General features: G+C 40.2%; 1 protein-coding gene across 1 annotated transcript; it reads left to right on the top strand.

The window, feature by feature from the left end:
• The first annotated feature begins 9090 nt into the window (after positions 1 to 9090).
• LOC118909803 (olfactory receptor 7A17-like) lies at positions 9091 to 9974 on the top strand. Its single transcript, XM_057489222.1, has 2 exons — positions 9091 to 9452; positions 9738 to 9974. The coding sequence occupies exons 1-2, from the start codon at positions 9105 to 9107 to the stop codon at positions 9972 to 9974; spliced, it is 585 nt and encodes a 194-aa protein (XP_057345205.1). The 5' UTR covers positions 9091 to 9104.
• The last annotated feature ends 3324 nt before the right edge of the window (positions 9975 to 13298 follow it).

Here is a 13298-nt window from a genome sequence, read left to right as displayed (position 1 = left end):
TTTGCTGTATTCCGATATTAGTTCTTTTCGTTTTGGAGTGGAGTCTTTAGGGTTTTTTATGTACAATATCATATCATCTGCAAATAGTGACAGTTTAACTTTTTCTTTACCAATCTGGATTCCTTGTTTTTCTTTGTTTTGTCATTTTGCTGTGGCTAGGACCTCCAGTACTATGTTAAATAACAGTGGGAAGAGTGGGCATCCCTGTCTACTTCCCGATCTCAGAGGAAAAGCTTTCAGCTTCGCGCTGTTCAGTATAATGTTGGGTGTGGTTTTATCATATATGGCCTTTACTATGTTGACATACTTGCCCTCTATTCCCATTTTGCTGAGAGTTTTTATCATGAATGGATGTTGAATTTTGACGAACGCTTTTTCAGCATCTATGGAGATGATCATGTGGTTTTTGTCCTTCTTTTTGTTGATGTGGTGGATGATGTTGATGGATTTTCTAATGTTGTACCATCCTTGCATCCCTGGGATGAATCCCACTTGGTCATGGTGTATGATCCTTTTGATATACTGTTGAATTCGGTTTGGTAATATTTTATTGAGTATTTTTGCATCTACATTCATCAGGTATATTGGTCTGTAATTTTCTTTTTTGGTGGTGTCTTTGCCTGGTTTTGGTATTAGTGTGATGTTGGCTTCATAGAATGAGTTTGGGAGTATTCCCTCCTCTTCTATTTTTTGGAAAACTTTAAGGAGAATGGGTATTATGTCTTCTCTGTGCATCTCATAAAATTCCGAGGTAAATCCGTCCGGCCTGGGGGTTTTATTCTTTGGTAGTTTTTTGATTACCATTTCAATTTCTTTGCTCGTAATTGGTTTGTTTAACTTTTGTGTTTCTTCCTTGGTCAGTCTTGGAAGGTTGTATTTTCCTAGGAAGTTGTCAATTTCTTCTAGGCTTTCCAGCTTGTCGGCATATAGGTTTTTATGGTAGTCTTTAATAATTCTTTGTACTACTGTGGAGTCTGTCGCGATTTTTCCGTTCTCATTTCTGATTCTGTTGATTTGTGTTGATTCTCCTTTTCTTTAATAAGTTTGGCTAGAGGCTTATCTATTTTGTTTACTTTCTCAAAGAACCAGCTCTTGGTTTCATTGATTTTTGCTATTGTTTTATTCTTCTCAATTTTGTTTATTTCTTCTCTGATCTTTATTATGTCCCTCCTTCTGCTGACTTTAGGCCTCATTTGTTCTTCTTTTTCCAGTTTCGATAATTGTGATGTTAGACTATTCAATTGGGATTGTTCTTCCTTCTTCAAGTGTGTTTGGTTAGCTATATACATTCCTCTTAAGACAGCTTTCACTGCGTCCCACAGAAGTTGGGGCTTTGTGTTGTTGTTCCCATTTTTTTCTATATATTTCTTGATCTCTATTTTTATTTGTCCGTTGATCCATTGATTATTTAGGAGCATGTTGTTAAGCCTCCATGTGTTTATGAGAATTTTTGATTTCTTTGTAGAATTTATTTCTAGTTTTATACGTTTGTGGTCTGAAAATTGTTTGGTAGAATTTCAATATTTTGGAATTTACTGAGGCTCTTTTTGTGGGCTAGTATGTGGTCTATTCTGGAGAATGTTCCATGTGCACTTGAGAAGAATGTATATCCTACTGCTTTTGGATATAGGGTTCTATAGATGTCTATTTGGTCCATCTGTTCTACTGTGTTGTTCAGTGCCTTCGTGTACTTACTTATTTTCTGCCCGTGGATCTATTCTTTGGGGTGAGTGATGTGTTGAAGTCTCCTAAAATGAATGCATTGCAGTCTATTTCCCCCTTTAGCTCTGTCAGTATTTGTTTCACATATGCTGGTTCTCCTGTGTTGGCTGAATATATATTTAGAATGGTTATATCCTCTTGTTGGACTGAGCCCTTTATCATTATGTAGTGTCCTTCTTTATCTCTTGTTACTTTCTTTGTTTTGAAGTCTATTTTGTCTGATATTAGTACTGCAACCCCTGGTTTCTTCTCGCTGTTGTTTGCCTGAAATATATTTTTCCATCCCTTGACTTTTAGTCTGTGCATGTCTTTGGGTTTGAGGTGAGTTTCTTGTAAGCAGCATATAGACGGGTCTTGCTTTTTTTTCCCATTCTATTACTCTGTGTCTTTTGATTGGTGCATTTACATTTAGGTGACTATTGAGAGATATGTACTTATTGCCATTGCAGGCTTTAAATTCATGGTTACCAAAGTTTCAAGGTTAGCCTCTTTAGTATCTTACTGCCTAACTTAGCTTGCTTATTCTGATTTATACACTGTCTGGAGATTCTTTTCTTCTCGCCCTTCTTATTCCTCCTCCTCGATTCTTCATATGTTGGGTCTTTTGTTCTGTGCTCTTTTTAGGAGTGCTCCCATCTAGAGCAGTCCCTGTAAGATGCCCTGTAGAGGTGGTTGGTGGGAAGCAAATTCCTTCAGCTTTTTCTTTTCTGGGAATTGTTTAATCCCACCATCATATTTAAATGATAGTCATGATGGATACAGTATCCTTGGTTCAAGGCCCTTCTGTTTCATTGCATTAAATATATCATGCCATTGTCTTCTGGCCTGTAGGGTTTCTGTCGAGAAGTCTGTTGATAGCATTATGGTTTTTCTTTTTAGGTGACCTTTTTCTCTCTAGCTGCCTTTAAAACTCTTTCTTTGTCCTTGATCCTTGCCATTTTAATTATTATGTGTCTTGGTGTTGTCCTCCTTGGATCCTTTCTGTTGGGGGTTCTGTGTATTTCCATGATCTGTTTTATAATTTCCTCCCCCAGTTTGGGGAAGTTTTCAGCAATTATTTCTTCAAAGACACTTTCTATCCCTTTTCCTCTCTGTTCTTCTTCTGGTACCCCTATAATACAGATATTATTCCTTTTGGATTGATCACACAGTTCTCTTAGTATTGTTTCATTCCTGGAGATCCTTTTATCTCTCTCTATGTCAGCTTCTATGCGTTCCTGTTCTCTGGTTTCTATTCCTTCAATGGCCTCTTGCATCTTATCCATTCTGCTTATATATCCTTCCAGGGTTTGTTTCACTTCTGTAATCTTCTTCCGAGCATCTGTAATCTCCCTCCAGACTTCATCCCTTTGCTCTTGCATTTTTCTCTGCATCTCCGTCAGCATGTTCATGATTTTTATTTTGAATTCCTTTTCATGAAGACTGGTTAGGTCTGTCTCCTTCTCAGGTGTTGACTCTGTCATCTTTGTCTGCCTGTAGTTTTGCCTTTTCATGGTGATAGAGATAGTTTGCAGAGCTGGTACGAGTGACGGCTGGAAGAGCTTTCCTTCTTGTTGGTTTGTGGCCTTCCTCTCCTGGGAGAACAGCGACCTCTAGTGGCTTGTGCTGGGCAGCTGCTCGCAGACAGGGCTTCTGCTTCGTGCCTGGCTGCTATGGAGTTTATCTCTGCTGTTGCCATGGGAGTGGCCTGGCTCAGGCTTCTGCTCCAAAATGGTGGAGTCGTGTTGGAGGGGGAGCGGCTGGGAGGCTATTTATCTCCGTAAGGAGCCTCCGAGCTCCCTGCTGCCCAGGGAATTAGAGTGCCCAGAGATCCCCAGATTCCCTGCCTCTGGACTAAGTGTCCCGCCCTGCTCCTTTAGGACTTCCAAAAGCACTCACCAAACCAAAACAACAACAACAGCAACATTTATAAATAAATAATTAAAAATCAAACAAACAAAAAAAGAAAAAACCGCATGCTTTTCTTTGTCCTCAGGTGCCAGCCTTAGGCACCCGGTCACCAGTCTTGTTTCCCTGTTTCCCTAGTATTGGGTCCCTGTCCCTTTAAGACTTCCAAAAATCACCCCCAAAAGAAAAAAACAAATGAAAACAAATGGCCACTCCCGTTTCTTTGTTCTCCGGCGTTGGCCTCAGGCACCCGCCCACCCGTCCTGCTTCCCTGTTTCCCTAGTATCCAGGGCCCTGTGCATGCACTGTGTCTGTGCTCTGGTCCTGATGGCTGGGCCTGGGTATTTAGCAGTCCTGGGCTCCCTCTCCCTCCCACTCCAACTCCTTTCCTCCCACCGGGAGCTGGGGGGAGAGGTGCTTGTGTTCCGTGGGGCTGTGGCTTGTATCTTACCCCCTTTATGAAGCCTTGGGTTCTTGCAGGTGTGGATGTGGTCTGGATGTTGTCCTGTGTCCTCTGGTCTCTATTTTAGGAATAGTTGTCTTTGTTATATTTTCATAGATATATGTGGTTTTGGGAGGAGATTTCCGCTGCTCTACTCACACTGCCATCTTGGCTCCGCCCTGTACAATTTATTTCTTTTTTTATACCTTTGTGGTCTGAGAAGTTGGTTGGTAGAATTTCAATATTTTGGATTTTACTGAGGCTCTTTTTGTGGCCTAGTATGTGGTCTATTCTGGAGAATGTTCCATGTGCACTTGAGAAGAATGTGTATCCTGTTGCTTTTGGGTGCAGAGTTCTATAGTTGTCTATCAGGTTCATCTCATCTAGTGTGTTGTTCAGTACCTCTGTGTCCTTATTTTTTTCTGTCTGGTGAATCTGTCCTTTGGAGTGAGTGGTGTGTTGAAGTCTCCTAAAATAAATGCATTGCATTCTCCTTCCTCCTTGAATTCTGTTAGTATTTGTTTCACATATGTTGGTGCTCCTGTATTGGGTGCATATATATTTATAACGTTTATATCCTCTTATTGGATTGACCCCTTTACCATTATATAATGTCCTTCTTTATCTCTTGTGACTTTGTTCTGAAGTCTGTTTTGTCTGATACTAGTACTGGAACGCCTGCTTTTTTCTCCTTGTTGTTTGCATAAAATATCTTTTTCCATCCCTTGACTTTTAGTCTGTTCATGTCTTTGGGTTTGAAGTGAGTCTCTTTAAGCAGTATACAGATGGGGCTTCCTTTTTTATCCATTCTGTTACTCTGTGTCTTTTGATTGGTGCATTCAGTCCTTTTACATTTAGGGTGATTATTGAAAGATACGTACTTATTGCCATTGCACTCTTTAGATTCGTGCTTACCAGATTTCAAGTGTAGCTTCTTTACTATCTAGCCATCTAACTTCACACTCTTATTAAGCTATTATAAACACAGTGTGATGATTCTTTATTTCTCTCCCTTATTCCTCCTCCTCCTCTATTCTTTTTATGTTAGGATGTTTTAAGCTGCACTCTTTTGTGTTTCCTTTGACTGCTTTTGTGAGTAGTTCATTTTATTTTCTGCCTTTAGTTAGTAGTTGTTTGGTCTGCTTTCTTTGTTGTGATTTTTTTTCTCTGGTGACATCTATTTAGCCATAGGAGTGCTTCCATCTAGAGCAGTCCTTCTAGAATACCCTGTAGAGGTGGTTTGTGGGAGGAAAATTCCCTCAAGTTTTGCTTTTCTGGGAATTGTTTAATCCCTCCTTCATATTTAAACCATAGTCGGGCTGGTTACAGTATTCTTTGTTTAAGGTCCTTCTGTTTCATTGCATTAAGTGTATCATGCCATTCTCTTCTGGTCTGTAAAGCTTCTGTTGAGAAGCCTGATGACAGCCTGATGGGTTTTCCTTTGTAGGTGACCTTTTTTCTCTCTCTGGCTTCTTTTAATACTCTGTCCTTGTCTTTGATCCTTGCCATTTTAATTATTATATGTCTTGGTGTTGTCCTCCTTGGTTCCCTTGTGTTGGGAGTTCTGTGGGCCTACACGGTCTGAAAGATTATTTCTTCCCCCAGTTTGGGGAAGTTTTCAGCAATTATTTCTTCAAAGACACTTTCTATCTCTTTATCTCTCTTCTTCATCTATAATGTGTATATTGTTCTGTTTGGATTGGTCACACACTTCTCTTAATATTCTTTCATTCCTGGAGTTGCTTTTATCTCTCTCTGCCTCAGCTTCTCTGTATTTCTGTTCTCTGATTTCTATTCCATTAATGGCCTCTTGCACCCCATCCATTCTGCTCTTAAGTCCTTCTGGAGATCTTTTCATTTACTTATTCTCCCTTCCAACTTTATCCATTAGCTCTTGCATATTTCTCAGCAGGTCCATCAGCATGATTATGACCTTTATTTTAAATTCTTTTTAAGAAGATTTGTTAAATCTAAACTGCCCCCTGGCCCTCTCTTGGGATTTTTCTGGGTAATTCTGGACTTGACCAAATTCTTCTGCTCTTTCATCATGATAGAGGTAGCTGTAGGCAGGTAGCACATGTGTCAGCTGGGAGAACAAAGTCTTTTTCTGTTTGCTGGTTGCCTTGCCCCTTTCTGCTGCTTGTGTCAGTTATCTGCACTCCTGGGGCAGCCTCTGGATTAATTCCCTTAGCTGCCGTGGGTTGGGTCACCATCAGGCTAGCCCAGACCCCTGTGAGGAGTGGCATGCAGACCGGGTGTGCTCTCCTGTGAGAGCAGCTCCCCTTTGCACCTTTTCCCAGTTTCTTCTGCCTGCACCAGACAGCTGTGTGCTGGCAGCGGTGTTTTGGTATGGCCCGGGTGGCTGTGTGCCCATTCCTGGGCTGCTCCGCTGCCGCAACCACTCGTTCCCGTGGCCACTCCTGGGCTGCTCTGCCACTGCCACGGGCACACACAGCCACTCTCAGGCTACTGGTCCACTGTGTCAGTGACTGTGCTGGCCAGGGTTATGACTGGCAGGCTGCTTATCGCTGTGAGGGGCTTCAGAGGTGCACTGCTTCCCAGTGGGTTAGGGCATCTGGAGTTCCCTGGGATTCCCAGCAGCTGGGATGAGTGTTCCAGGATGTTTCCATCCTGCTGTGAGGTCCCTGCCCCTTTAAGACTTTCAAAAATCACTCGCTTCTCTTTTGTCCCATGGGAGCCGGTTGCGGGGACCCTCTCACAGATTTTGCTTTTCCATTTCTCTAATATCCAGCATACTATGCACTGTGTGTCTGTACTCCTGGTGCAGATTACTAGGGCTGGTTGTTTAGCAGTCCTGAGCTTTCACTCCCTCCCCGTTGTGACTCCTTTCCTCCCGCTGGGGACCTGGGGTGGGGGGAGCACTTGGTTCATGCCAGGGCATGGCTTGTGTCATACCCCCTTCCTGAGATGCTGAGTTCTCACAGGTGTAGATGTAGCCTGGCTGTTGTACTGTATCCACTGGTCTCTCTTTTAGGAATAGTTGTATATGTTGTATTTTCAAAACTACATATGGTTTTGTGAGGAGATTTCCACTGCCCTACTCATGCTGCCATCTTCTATTATTTTTATTTTAAATTATCTTTCAGGAATATTGGTGAGTTCAGTTTCATTTGGTTCTTTTTCTGGTGTTTGCAAGATTTTTGTTTGAACCGGGTAACTTTGACATTTCCTAATTGTATTTGTCTCCCTCTAGAGCCCAGAAGCTCTAGTCTCTGGAGCTTCTTTGTCCATGGACTGATGTCAGGGTTCACAGAGGAGCAGTGCTGGTACCTAGGGGGAAGAAAGTGCTATTTTCTGCTTCCCAGCTTCAGTGACTCTCTCCACTGTCTGAACAAGTGGGTCATCATGCAGGTGTAAGCCTCTGTATTTTGCTTCTGTAGCTGGCATAGGATGGGCCTCTCTCTTGCTGGCCTGACCTCAGAGCCGGAACTGCAGGTTTGTGAGCTGGTGCCAGCATTCCAGGAGGAAGGCAGAGCAGGATCCATATCACAGTGAGGGGCCTCAGAGATGAGTAGCCAGCCAGGGGTATGGAGTGCCTGAAGCTCCTGAAAGTTCCCAACCAGCTGGGCAGAGTGTGCCCAGACAACCTTGTCCACCTATCCCTTCTCCCGCACAGCAAGCTCTGGCTGGAATCTCGGTCTCTCCATGTATTCCACCTGTCTTAGCTTTCCAACCCCACTAATCTCCAGAGCACAGTGCAATGTAGGTTTATACTCCTATAGCAGATCTCCAGGATTGGGTGATCAGCAGTCCTAAGCTTTCAGCCCCTCACTGCTCTGTTTCTCTTCCTCCCACCCATGAGCTGTGTTGGGAGAAGGGCTTGGGTCCCACCAGACCAAGGCATAATACATTACTTTTTATATCTTTGTAATATTACACATGTATATATTAATGCATTTCCTACTCCCACTCATCTATCATGCACACTTTGGTTGCCTCCATATCATGGATGTCTAAAATAATGATACAATAAATGTAGGTGTACATGCTTCTTTATGAATTGGTGATTTCATTTTCATTGGGTAAACTCCAAGAGGTGGAACTCCTGGGTCACATGGTATTACTAATTTTAATTTTTGAGGAAACTCCATAGTGGCTGCACCAATTTACATTCCTATTTACAGAGCTAAAGCGTCCCCTTTTCTCCACATCTTCATTAACACTTTTTTTTTGTCTTTTGAATAGTGACCATTCTGACTGGGGTGAGGTGATATCTTGTTGCGGTTTAGATTTCCATCTCACAGGCTGGCCACTTTACTCCTTACCGTCCCCTGACACCCTCTCTTGTCACTCTCCCTCTTGCTCTTTCCCCTTGAAACTGGCTGCCCTTTGAGCCTGCTTTCTGAAACAAACACCTTGCCTGGGCCTTTGAAATGGAAGGACACCTGCAGGGCAGCCACTTCCCCAGGTAACCCCAATCTCCTCTTCTATCTTCCTTGAGATTTCTGTTCACATGTCACCTTTGCAGTTGTTGCCTGAACACTGAATTAAAAATATCCCATATATTATGTCCTTTATACCTGCTTTCTTTTCTTCATTGCTCTTGTAATGATAGGACATGTTATTTGATTATGTTTATTTGCTTCTTTATTTCTCTATTATGGATTATAGGGACTTTTGTGTTCAGCTCTCCATACTTATTGCCAAGATAGATCCTGGAACATGATCTACATTCAACACATACTTATCAAGTAAATGAAAACTATTCTAAATGAAACAGTAGAATACATTGTGCTTGAGCAAAAGTTCAAAAGTAGGAAAGAAATCCTTATGAGATGACAACAGGCATGTCCTCAATAGGAGCAGACCTCAACATGTATTCAATTTATTTTCTTGATAATAAAATAGAAATGGTAGTATTTATGCTACATCACTAATGCTTGATTCTGTGAAAATTTGTCATTTATATTTTTATGTCCTACTAAGCACATCCCACACATGGAGTAAAGGAACAGGATTTTCAAGGTTTCTTCTTCTGGGATTTTCAAGTGAACCACAACTGCAGCCCCTTCTATTTGGGCTTTTCCTCTCCATGTACCTGATCACTGTATTTGGGAACTTGCTCATCATCTTGGCTGTCAGCTCAGACTCACACCTGCACACACCCATGTACATATTCCTTTCCATCTTGTCCTTTGTGGACATATGCATCACCTCCACCACCATTCCCAAGATGCTGTTGAATATCCATATCCAGAGCAAAGTTATAACATATGCAGGCTGCATGACTCAAATGTATTTTTTCCTGCTCTTTGCAGGATTGGACAACTACATCCTCACTATGATGGCCTATGACCATTTTTTGGCCATCTGTCACCCTTTTCACTACACAGTCAACATGAACCAACGACAGTGTGACCTGATGGTCCTGGTGTCCTGGATCATGAGTGTCCTGCATTTCTTGTTACAATGATTAATGATGTTGAGACTGTCCTTTTGTAAAGACTTGAAAATACACCACTTCTTTTGTGAAATCAAACAGGTGGTCCAGCTTGCCAGTTCTGACACCTTCCTTAATTACATGGCGATGTACTTTGGAGCTGGGCTCCTTGGTGGTAGTCCTTTTGCTGGGATCCCTTACTCTTAATATAAGATAATTTCCTCCATATGTAGAATCTCATCAGCTCAGGGGAAGTATAAGTCATTTTCCACCTGTGCATCTCACCTGTCTGTTGTCTCCTTATTTTATTGTACAAGCCAAGGTATGTATGTTAGCTCTGCTGCTACCCAGAGCTCACACTCAAGTGCAACAGCCACAGTGCTGTACACTGTGGTCACACCCATGCTGAACCCCTTCATCTATAGTCTGAGAAACAAGGACATAAGGAGGTCTCTGAAAAGATTCTTTGACAATCAAACTATAAAAGGGCCAATGGTTCTGGGACTGAAGAAATACATCTGAGACTGAAGAAATGCTTCAAAAAGATAGCAGGACTCAAGTCTGGAAGCCAGAAATTGTGATTATTTTATCAGATTGTAAAGTAAATTGCTCCTTATATTTATTTCTTGGAATTTCAGTTTCTTTTATTTGAATCTCTCAGTAAAATTTAAGTAACCTACTCTATTACCCTTCTGCTGTCTCTGATAATCTCTTTTCCTTTGTCATTTTTCTATTTTCTCAAATTTATTTTCTACTTTTCATAAAAAGGTGGACTATTCACATTTATCTCATATGAGTGGATGAATTTTAAGAATAGTTTCTTCTGGGATGAAATAAGTCATACTACTTTTTTCTATTTTACTAAAAGAATACTATTGAGTTGTATCACTCCTATGTCTATACTTTGCAACCATTATATATAATTTCATGAGAGAGGAAAGTATGAGACACTATATGACTTTTGCATCCATTATATGTCACTACCTTAAATGCTCTTTCTATATATACAGAGTTTAATATATAATGTGTTTTATAACAGGTTATTGGATTTTTTCCCTCATTGGGACTCTATTCTCTTATTCAACTTGGTGTCCAGAGCCCACCTTAGTCAGTGGAAGATATGATAATCAAATACCTGTCTCCAAATTGTTGTCTATATGGAAACACACATTTCAGTAAGAGTCTGACATTCTATGGTTAGTGCAACGTGATTAGAGTCAGAGAGGACCTTAATTATGAATAAGTAAAATTTTAGTCATATTACTATGCAAACTGATTTTTCTATTCTGGACATCTATGTATTGATGTGTGTAAGATTGTTTTCTCTGTGTGAGGAGTTTCATCATTGGTGTGAAAGATTGTTTGGCAGAATTATGCTTCTGTTTCATTATCTTCATGCTTCTTCTTGAAAACTTACAATTCTCCAGATAAATGTGACTCCTTACATTGCTCTTAATGAAATACCTCTTCTTATTCTATACTTTCTCATAACCATGGAAGAGCTAGTGAATGAATGATATCTATCACCCATTATATATGTCCTTGATACATATAGATAGATGTATATTCATGAAAAATGGATGACTCACTAGAGAGCATGAATTCCTGATTCAGTCACAACTTTTGCACAAAATTGCATATCCTTCCAACATTGCCTAATTACTTACAGGAGAACCTCAGTGGTGTCACTTATGACTACAATTACATAAAATAAACTTGAATGACACAGTAATAATGAATGCTATTGTCAAATTTTCTGGACAAATGCAATACCACTTCAGCCATGGCCAAATATCCCCAGTGGGAAAAATCATGTGTGCTTAAGAACTACTGTCCCAGACTTCAAGAACTGGAAGCATTCTGACAGATTCCAATCATGGTACTGGGTGTAAAAGTGAACAAAACATGAAATCCTTCTGAGCCCTATTCCTGTGTGTAGAGTGGAGTACATATTCATAATACCTCATGAATGTGAATTTTGTAAAAATTAAATCAACCTATCCTATGATGTGCTAAGGTAGGCTGTAGTGCTTAAAAAGATCAAAGTACATCCATTTATTCACTAACATTTCATAATGATGGACTGAATGACAGCTCTCACTGTGATAGAACTATGAAATTCCTCATTTTTGGGAAAAGTGTCAGGAAACCAGAGTGTAGTGCTCAATGTTTTATATTAAAAGAACAAAGCTGTCCCTCTTGTAAAGGGAGTAATAGTTTCCTAGAGCTGTGTGCCCACGACTAGTCAATGCTTGGAAGATCCAAAGGACCTAGTCCAGATGGAATCCTTGGTCTTTCTTTGAGAAAACCTTAACTCAAGCTTGGGAATAAGATACTTGAAGATATGAGCCCTGGAGGCAGAAGAGTTCATGGAGAAGAAGTAAGAAAAGTTTAATTCTTCTGGATTACAATGTGGTCTTCATGGAACAGCAGGAAAACTTTCCTTTCTGTCCAGATCCATGACCCACAAGGGAATCATGTACTTAAGATGGGAGTGACAACAGAAAAACAGCTAATGAGGAGATATAATGAGCTACAAATATCTCTACTGTTGCAGTCCCTCAGGTGTGCAACCCTGAATTCAGTAGCATGTGTTTATTTCCTTGGAGGCCTAAGTCTGGTTTGGGGACCAATACTTACTCCTGCTGGCTGTCTGGTGAGGCCTGAGCTCCAGGCTCCATAACCAACCATGCAGGAATTCGGACTTGCACACAGAGATCTTCCTCTCAAGAGTTCCTATCCAGGTGAGAGTCCAGTAGATCCTGCAGGAAAAGGGGCAGAGAGAATGGAACTGAGAAATTTTATTTGAAGGCCCATTAGAGCCATTCCTGCCTAACTCAGATACCAGATATCACTGTGGTTGTTTGCTAGTTTGATTCATATGTTTGTGTATTTATTTATGATGCTAAATAGAGAAGCAAACCTTGTTAGCATTAACACAGGATCAGTCTGGTTTATTAAATGGTGTTCATGGGAATGCAATAAGGTGAGGCATAATGTTCTTCCAGTGAAACTGTAATTCTTAACTCTTATTCTTTAACTAGAATATAGAAATAGTGTACTCACTTTGGAAGGATATATGGTGAAGTGAGTGAATTTCTTTTTATTTTTAAGATGGGGCATATTTGACAGTTTCTGTATTGATGAGAAATATACAGACCAAGAAATGCTTGCAATTACATCCCTGCAACAGCAGTGAGTGGGACATAGATTTCACAGTACCCTTTCTTACTATGGGCTTCACATTAAAAAAGGAGTTAATATGTGCAAAGGGGGATGCTAATAATCCTTGCAATTGTTTCATTACCTATGACACTTTTATAGGGTGTGTATACATATATGCATATACATATATAAGCATTTGTATGTATGCTTATACACCTTAGTGAAAAATGGGTATGTATATATGCATAGTATATTTATAAATACTATACATATGCATATATATACACATACATTTGTATATGTGAATGCATTTTTTACTTACATTTTCCATCAAAACTGTCTATGAGAGCCTTTGCTTAGATTTGAGAGTTTTCATTCCTTTGTCTCTCTGATAACATTCTTCAAAAGGAAGTATTGTAGGTGCATTTTTTATTTTGAAAAATGAGTTTACCATTAGTTTTTTCTACATATGTATAGATACATTTGTGAGAATGCATGAGTTAATAAATCTTGTATTATCAAATCTATCACTCAGTCATACAGTGTCTGTTGCTTGTTTTATTTTATTTTATTTTTTGCTACTAAAAGAATGAGTGATCACTTTGACACTGCAAATCCTTGCTTTAATAAAATGGATAGTGAATGTTTCTCCTGAATGCTTAGTTGTAATAAATCACCCTT

This window comes from Manis pentadactyla, chromosome 12, assembly GCF_030020395.1.
Source record: "Manis pentadactyla isolate mManPen7 chromosome 12, mManPen7.hap1, whole genome shotgun sequence".
Lineage (NCBI taxonomy): Eukaryota > Metazoa > Chordata > Mammalia > Pholidota > Manidae > Manis > Manis pentadactyla.
This window is presented reverse-complemented; position numbering and strand designations above follow the sequence as displayed.